This window comes from Procambarus clarkii, chromosome 61, assembly GCF_040958095.1.
Source record: "Procambarus clarkii isolate CNS0578487 chromosome 61, FALCON_Pclarkii_2.0, whole genome shotgun sequence".
Lineage (NCBI taxonomy): Eukaryota > Metazoa > Arthropoda > Malacostraca > Decapoda > Cambaridae > Procambarus > Procambarus clarkii.
The window spans coordinates 31259174-31268774 of record NC_091210.1 but is presented as its reverse complement, the minus strand read 5'-3'; the positions used below and the strand labels follow the sequence as shown (position 1 = coordinate 31268774).

The 9601-nt window shown below is 38.2% G+C and overlaps 1 protein-coding gene across 1 annotated transcript in view; it reads right to left on the bottom strand.

Annotated features, from left to right (window-relative positions):
* Nucleotides 1–861: 861 nt before the first annotated feature.
* Nucleotides 862–9601, bottom strand: part of LOC123749172 (uncharacterized) — a 40493-nt gene continuing 31753 nt past the window's right edge. The window contains exon 5 of the mRNA XM_069307970.1: nt 862–6099. Within this exon, the coding sequence (XP_069164071.1) occupies nt 4954–6099 (1146 nt within the window). The 3' untranslated portion in view covers nt 862–4953. The remainder of the gene's footprint in view (nt 6100–9601) is intronic.

Here is a 9601-nt window from a genome sequence, read left to right as displayed (position 1 = left end):
TTTACTATAAAACCAGAAAAACGGCCAGCCTACTCATGAGAAACTCTCCAGACACAAAACAGAACGCTTTAAAAGAGACTAACGTCGTCTATGCCTTCAAATGCCCACTTGGGGACTGTAAGCTCCAAAAAACCCAGTATATAGGCAAGACAACAACATCTCTTTCTAGGCGTTTAACGATGCATAAGCAACAGGGCTCCATTAAGGAACATATAATCTCTTCCCATAACCAAACCATCGCCAGAGAAATCCTAGTAAACAACACAGAAATCATCGATAGATACAGCGATAGCAGGCGGCTTGACGTTTGCGAGGCACTACACATCAAGAAGTCAACACCAGCAATCAACAGCCAATTATTGCACAACTATATTCTACCCACCTCAAGACTCCGCTCCAATATAGAAGCATCAAGAAATATGGACCAATAGGCTTTCTACAAACACTTCTATTTAATCCCCATTGTTTCTGTTCTGTCTTGTGTTGATACTTTTAATACCCTATTAATATCCCCTCTTGTTCTGTCTTGTATTAATGCCACATCACCCCTCCCACCTCACTCAAATGTAGATATAAAATCAGAGATACGTAAGTTCTAATCAGTTGTGTATTTGTGAAGTCTTTGAAAATGTAATAAGTTTTACGAAACGCGCCCGTGTCGCGTCAGACTAGAAATAAAAATGAATTTTGGAGAAGTGATTTTTCATTTACCTCCAACAGTGAAGCGTAATGTACGAAAGATTGAGAAAATTCGTGTTAGAATTATTAATCTTACTTTTTCGGTCATATTTAATAATATATGTCTACAGGAAAGACTGCTACCAAAATATACATATATATATACATATATATATATATATATATATATATATATATATATATATATATATATATATATATATATATATATATATATATATATATACACACACATGTTTATGTAGTATTAACAATTGTGTAACTAGCTTCACACGATTGTCACTTGCTTAGCTAAATGAACTATTGGGTTCAGTTCCTGAACCGATTATGTACTTCTATTACCCTTTCCGCCACCGCCCACGGGATGGGTATGAGGTGCATAATAAAAAAAGAAACTGAATATAGTAAAAAAAATGATCAACATACTTAGGTATACACAACAATATGCTGCTACCCTATTCAATATGAAAGATTATATAGTATAGATCAAACATTAGTTGTAAGTTCATCTAATACCCCATCTCTCAGGATGGTTAGTCATACATGGACACATGAAATAACATAAAATGCGAACAAACTATTCTCAAATGTTTTGAGTTATTTTGTTTTTATTATCAACAAGCTTAGGAAGCAGCACATCAGTGTGCTGTTACTCTATCCTATATGAAAGATTACACAGTGTCAATAAAAAACTAGCTATAAGTTCAGAAAATATCCCCATCTCACAGGATGGTTAGTCATACATGGAATCAGGAGAGAACATAAAATGTAAGGCCTATTAGCCTCCACTATCAAAATCTGGGTACAGCTCAAGAATAGCTTCCAATATTCCTGAGTGTATGAAGTAATTACAGAGCTCAAAGTACCTCATACCATTTGGTTTGAAATCACTGATAACAAGAGCAATCACAGATAGTGTTAGAGAGTATGTCCTAACTCATGTTCACATAGCTTACAATTGGAATGTTTACCATTGGGGATATTCATTATCTGCAGCCACCTGCCATATATGTCGAAATCCCAGCCTAATTCTGCTAATTACAATATCACACTCTCTAGAGGATGTTTTATGCTGTTCGTACATATAATTCTCGGTTCTAAACATGTCATAGCTCTTTATACTCGTGCTTTCTGGCCTTTGAGTGTCAATAACTGCTCTTTTGTTTTCCCTAATTTCCTGAAATATTATGGCTTTTACAGCAGAGATTTGAATGCACATTTCCCACTCAATTTCAGGCTTATCACATGCAGTTTTAGCTGCCGTGTGTGTTTCATCATGCTGGTCAACACCTATGTGAGATGGTATCCGTACAAAGGACACTCTGAAACTCTTGTACTGAGCATTAGAAATGTTGTTTATAATGGATGTTACAACTTTTTAGCATTTGTTTTACATTTTCGGCTTTCAGGGGCCGGAAAAGCTGACTTTGAATCACAGAAAATTACTCCTCCACTGTTCTTCAGTGAGTTAGTGGCAAGTTGTAGTGCAGCTAATTTTGCGGCCTTCAGGAGAAAACAGGTCTCACAAGCTTAGCCACTAGAGAGACGTAATGTGTGCCAATAATCTGTCACTCTGTACCACTGCTCATCCGACACACCATTACAGATAAAAATGAGCCCAACAGTCAGCCCACATAACCCCAGCGTCCCCACCAATCACTTGCAACCTTTTCTTACACGGGCCATAAATAACCTCAGTATAAACCTCACTTTACTCCAAAACTCTGAAACCCAGCTTACTGTTCCCCGTATTCCACCTTGGGTTTATGCAACCCCTAAAACATCAATACAACTGGAAGACAACATTCCAAAATCTGCACCAAACTCAGCCATAGTTTAAGTCTTTGCCTCAACAATGAAAAATTGCTACCCAAATACCACAGTGATTTACACAGCTGGATCTCGCATCCTCATGAACAACGTACCCTCGGTCACTAGCGCTGTATGGATCCCACAATACTATCTCAAGCAGGGATGGCGGTTACCAAACCTACAATCTATTTTCACAGCTGAATTATATGCCTTATACCAAGCCCTCCAAATAATCCAAACATTACCAGTTCGGATATATACAATCTGCAGTGACTCCAAGAGTGCGATTCAAGCAATTACGTACTCTTCAACAACATGCAAAGAGTTTGTTTACCCATGCTTTCAACTTCTTTATGAACATCGATTGAACGGTTATGATATTTCTATCCAATGGGTCCCAGCGCATTGTGGTATACACCACTATGAACTAGTAGATCAACTGGCCAAAGCGATGCACAACACGCCTTAAATTACCCGTCATCCAATTCTTCGCGTTACACGGTAAGGAGCCTTCGAAGATACCATCACCCAAGATTTTGTAATGAAATGGAAAACGTCATTCTCATCCATGTACTATGGGTCCATAAAAATAAATAGTAAACTTGGAAACATTTATGATATTAAAAGCAGATAAATTGATGTAACGATGACCAGATTAAGGCTGGGACACACGCCAAACTGGAAGCACACAACTCTAAAAACAGAACAGTCATCAACGAACATCCACTGGCATGTGTCAGAAACAATCTAACACTACCTCCTTCACTGTTGCCGACATCATAGTGTCAGATTAAACTTCAGACAAATACTTATCACACTTAAAAAACCTTTTACCATTGAGCACATATTAGGAGGAGGAGACCTCTCGTTACATGAAAAATATCAAATAGTCAAAGCACTGGCTAAATATCTCCAATCGATCAACAAATTAGGCCATATTTGACCTGTGTCACATTTATACCTGGCGCCACCAACAGCCAAACACAGAAAACAACTGCCTCGTCGCAGCACCAAGGATCAGCTGACGCCATAAACACAACACCCCGCCCTTCAGCGTGACAAGTCTCCCTCTAACGCGCGCCTCTCTTTACTCGCCGCTCCTCTATCTACACCACAACACAACAAACACTTGAAACCTTGTCATTCTCAACATTAGTGCGTCTCCCAACATTTGTACACGTACAGTCATTGTAGAAAGTAAACCTTTCATGGAAACTGCACCTTCCATCAAGAAGAAGAGAGACATCAGGGTAAGCATAGTGCTCGTGAGGCCGTAAGTTATTTATAAGGAATCAATGGTTTCAAGTGTTATGGCATTCGGGAGTGCTGGGTTTGTCCTTATAATTTTTACTGATGGGCGTGTATTTCAGGGTACAGATATAGTGGAATATTATTGACTAGTACGTTGCATACAATAGGAATATTCAGTTTAATGAGATTGGCAACTCTTTCACTCAACCAGCTTGTATATAGGTTGCCCGCTGGTGCGTTGGCAACACTTGTCGCCCAACAAGCAGCACTAGTAAACACTCTGTGTTTAAGCAGCACTCTGACTGCTGCTTACTACTTGACAAGTATTAAGGGTGATGTTGGATCTTTCATTACCCTTACATGGAAGGTAGTATCGAGCTCCTGAATTCTTTAACATATGGTTTCAGCATCATAATTGGAATCAATCTTATTACATTTCTAATACGAGAAAGGGATTATTCCGGCAATAAGGGTGCAAAAATTGATTGTAGAATCATAAATAAAACCGTTAAGATAAATGACAGTTTTCATATGAACCGTTGACTATAATGAAACTCACAATACTGAGAGAGCCTACAGGAAACAAAATCCAATGCACAAGTTACATCCCCCCCCCCCCATTTTTTTGTTTACAGATCTCAATTCTGCAATAAACGTATATTGTGTAAAAAAGAAGAAATCCTAATGATCATTTTACCCAGTTTACAACCTCATCTCCTTCCTTGCTGTATCTTAATAGCTTGGTCAAGGCTCATTCTATTATGGAATACATAAAGCTTTAGAGAAAATTACAAATGAAGCTATGAGGATAATTCTTGGAGCTCCCAGATGCACAAGAATCATCAACATGAGGGTGTGTGTCAAAACAACACAAGTAAAAAATAGTTTTGCGGTTTGTCCAACTCCATAGTTCAGATTTCTACTTTCTGATTTCGTTGTACGTCGGTATACTGTGATCCTCTTTGTTACTACAAGTACTCCCAAAACAGGAGGATGGGCTCGATAATGACACTTTAAGCTTATAGAGCTCTTACTGTCTAGTATTGACTTGCTGGAGCCATTTTTACATTACACATAACTACGTACATATATATCGAAATTTTTTAATATAATTTGGCTATTTGAGCCTCAAAGTGACCCACTCATGACATCTATGATTTCTTGCAAATTAAGGTATTCCTTCATCTGACATTATATATTTTTACAAATTTCACTGAAGACTGAAACAGTTTTGTCAATAATATTTTGTGCTGTATTTTTTGTTAATCCCCGTGACGAGTAGCGGACATCAAATTGGACCTCTTCACGTATTTTGAGTAACATGCACATGAATGCAACATCAAGAGCCTGAATATTTGCAATATTTCTCATATCTGTTAGCTGAACATGTTTACCTGCTCCGTATGTTCGAAAAAGAGGTGTAAACATATTTGCAAACAAATAGTCAATCGTAATAGGTTGTGGTTTTGCAAAGAATTTCTCAGGAGAAAAATCAGCTGGCCGAAGCATTCTATCAATGACCATACCTTCAATAAATAATTTGTTCTTCATGTTATTTTGAAACTGAACATCATACTGCTTTGCATACATCCAGAAATGATCTTTAACATTGTAAGGTGTTGAAATGTTCTGATACATTGGAGCATTATGGAAGCCCATAGGGAAGGTCTTGGAGTAACCTTTCATGTAACGACGCATATCAATGGGAACACGACTCCTAATATTGTAGGCGTCTCGTGTCAAGCCGGCCTCCCTTACTACCTCAACAAGAGCCGTGTTAATTATACTTGTAAATCCAGCATTGAACGATATATTTTCAGACTGACACTTGGCATGAAACTTATCAACGTCTGAAATATTCAGAAAAACATTTTCCAAGTATATTGTCTCTGCCTGAGATGGTTCTGGTGCTCCGAAAGCTTCAATGAGGACAGAAGTGGCCGGCTCTTCTTTTTTAAGTTTAAGTAATGAACTCAACCGCTCAGGATCATTTTCAAGAGCCGATTTTATTTGTTGAATAATTTCTGATGTCTGACTGTGGTCTGCAAGTTGACCAAATTGTGAATCATCAATGGGCTTTCCGCTGAGCATGTCATCAATGATCTTATGGAACCACACGACAATCATCACGATATCAACACCATCAAATGCTGAATGTTGGAACTCAAGTATCACTGTGTTCCGATAAGGAAATTTTTTGTTTATCTCTGGCCGAACAGGAAGGGCTTCAGAGGTAGATGTCAGAATTCGAACGCGCCACAGAGGTCCATCGGTCAAATTTGAGGGCATGTTTAACACTGACTGTGTTTCCTTAATTGGATCTGACCCTTCAACAACCTGAGAGATAAAGCAACAACAATTAGTTCAGAAATACTGCCATATGAAACAAAGGCTTAAGTAAGGTAATTCAGATAATAGAGCCAGGTATCAATTAATCTAGAAAAACTTGTTTTATTATGGAGCCTGAGTTGTTTATAACAGAATGAGCCAGTATCATTTGACGCATTAACTAGACCAGCCCTTTACTAATTAACCCATTGACCACCAATACTTAACCTAAATATTAGTGTAAATTAACGTAGAGGACAAAGTCTCATCATAATGTCACTGTTGGTTAACCTAAACCCTCTATGTCCGTTGACCTTAGTTATTAAGTCATTTGTTAGTTAACCTAAATTATGAAGGTAAATTGAACTCATAAGGTCGAGCGCTTGAAGACTTAATGGGCTCAAAAGAGCTTCCAAACTTCACTTCATCAATAAATCTCAGTAATGTGTTACATAAATTACTGAGTGTTTATATATATTACTTACATAAATTAAGTTTTTATATTAAATACTTAATTTTTAATAAATCAAGACGCTATAAGTTAAATATTCACCTTAACATTTGATAACTAATAACTCAGTAGTGTCAGCTACAAATAATCATAATTTATCAAATATACTGAGCAAAACAGGTATGTATGCACCAAGAGTATCTATTGTGGCTACTATAGTGACCCTCCAGAGGATGATTGCTCTTAAGACAAACACGAAACCAAATTAAATTTAATGGATCTTATTAAAAGACATCTTTTATGATTCTCATTAAAGAAAGATTCCATAACGTCCAAAAACTCAATTGTTTGCAGTAGTTTATTCTCAATCTTCATCAAAGAATAATTTATTAGTTGTTCCTTAATAATTTTCAGTTTTCAATATGTTCCAGTTTTTTTTAGATGATTCGTTCGCTTGAGGAATCTGTAATCATGACCGGTAAATATATTCATATTTCAGCTTCTCCATTTGAGTGAACTGATCATAGAATTATGCTTGATAACTTAACACATCCATGTGCAGCCTGTTGCAAGCTGCAAGAGTGTTATGTGTTCTCGATCCTTGGCTGGAATATTATTGAGGTTCATCACACCTGTATAAACATGACACTGCTGATTAAATACAACATACAGAATGTACATATTAGTATAAATTTGTCGATGAAACGTTTTCACTATGAAACAATGTAGGAAACTCTGACCTACTTGTGCTAGTATGAATGAGTCCCCCCCTGTTGCTGGCAAGGGCTAGTGGTCTGGTGTATTAGTGGTCTTGGGATTAAGGTCTATCTACATGTGGAGGATTATTCACCCTTATGCAGACGAGGAGTCACAATAACATGGCTGAAATATGTTGACCAAACCACACACTAGAAAGTGTGTGGAGAATGGTCCAGGACGGACCAAAACGTCGTCGTCCCTTTACTTTCTAGTGAAGGGACGACGGTTAAAGTCACAACAGCAAAGTCACAAAGAGGTTAAAGTCACAACAGCTGCTTACTGACCAATAAACCAAGTACAGTATAGTCCAGGACAATTATCAGGGTTAGTGATGTGGCGGAAGGTAGGGACACAGATATCTGTTCAGAGATGATGATCTGCAGTCATTGTTTGCTAATTTTCTTAAGAATTCCTTCTACCTTCATGCATCTAATCTTGGAATCATTGTTGCTTATTTTTTGACGAGAATGTCCCAATAAACACATTGCATTATTTACAAATATTATATATACCATATACTTTTGTTTACACACTTAATCTGTTGCTTTTACATTGGAAAACTGACCCAGGAAAAGGTCTTCCTCTTTTGCTTGTATTATAAGATACTATCAAGTGGATGAATTATATTTCATTTATTGACAAGCCAAATTGAAATAAATTTAAAAATGTCTTCTACTTTTATCCACTGAAGTTTTTGTTGTTCATGCATGATATCTTTTTTCGGTTTCCTAAGAAAATTAATGATTACTGTTTCCTGTCGAATTCCTAGACAGCGGTTTCAATCACTTCTTGGCGTTGCTACATTAAATGTTCAGCTATAATTTCCTATGAAACTTCATAACTGACCTTAATATTATCTCATTTAAACAAGAATATAAGAAAAAAATTGGCAGTCCACAAATACATCTACGGAACCTTTTGTCTTGCCTTATTATTGTTTCTTATTCATAGAGTTCTTGAGGCTTGTTAGACATGGTTTCCCTTCCCTTAAGCCATGCAGGTACCTGGATTGTACCTGAACGGGTTCTGGGAGTTCTTCTACCCCCCAATCCCGGCTCGGGGCCATGCTTGACTTGTTAGAGCTTGATCCAACAGGCTGTTGCTTGGATCAGCCCGCAGGCCCACATATCCATCACAGCCCGGTTTGTCCGACACTTCTTGAAGAAAACTGTCCAGTTTTCTCTTGGAAAGACAGTCTGGTGTTTGTTTAAACACCTAATCTTCATTAAATGTTTTACTCGTCTTATTATTATTATTCTTTAGAGTTATCTGCAGGGATGTGCAGATAACCTACTTGCATAAGTGTAATTACTATTTGAACCTGCTGGATTGGGCTGTTAGCTCTTGACCCCGCCTTTCTAACCGTCACTTCTCTAATGAACTGACTCCCAATCAGTTTTCTTCTATCATATCTACGACATATATTTCTCTCTAGCACACACACACAAAACACACTTATCCCCAGGATGTAGTCAGTAACAGCTGTCTAACTCACAAGTACCTATTTATTGTCAGGTGAAAAGGGCACCAGGCGCAAAGAAACTCTGCCCATTTGTGTGCCCTGCCTTGGCCGGGAATCGAACCTAGGCACTTAGGACTATGACCCCCCCGAGCTCTGTCCACTCAGCCGCCCCCGTGTGTATTTACTATTTGTGTCTAAAGAATCACGCTCTTGGACCCCACCTTTCTTACCAATCTAACCAAAACAAATAACTGTGTGTGTGTGTGTGTGTGTGTGTGTGTGTGTGTGTGTGTGTGTGTGTGTGTGTGTGTGTGTGTGTGTACTCACATAGTTGTGCTTGCGGGGGTTGAGCTTCGGCTCTTAGGTCCCGCCTCTCAACTGTCAATCTACTGGTGTACAGGTTCCCGAACTTCTTGAACACTATCATATCTACATTTGGAACTGTGTATGGAGTCAGCCTCCACCACATCACTTCAAATTGCATTCCATTTATTAACTACTCTGACACTGAAAAGTTCTTTCTAATGTGTCTGTGGCTCATTTGGTACTCAGTTTCCACCTGTGTCCCCTTGTTCGAATATCTACCGTGATAAATAATCCCTACTTGTCTACCCTGTCAATTCCCCTGAGAATTTTATATGTGCTGATCATGTCTCCCCGAACTCTTCTGTCGTCCAACATCGTGAGGTGCAATTCACGTAGTCTTTCCTCGTAACTCATGTCTCTTAGTTATGGGACTTGTCTAGTAGGATACCTCTGCATTACGGGTTATTTATGCCCGTGCCACGTCTTAGGTGGCTTAATCTTCATCAATCAAGTATCTCACCACTTTCTCCAGT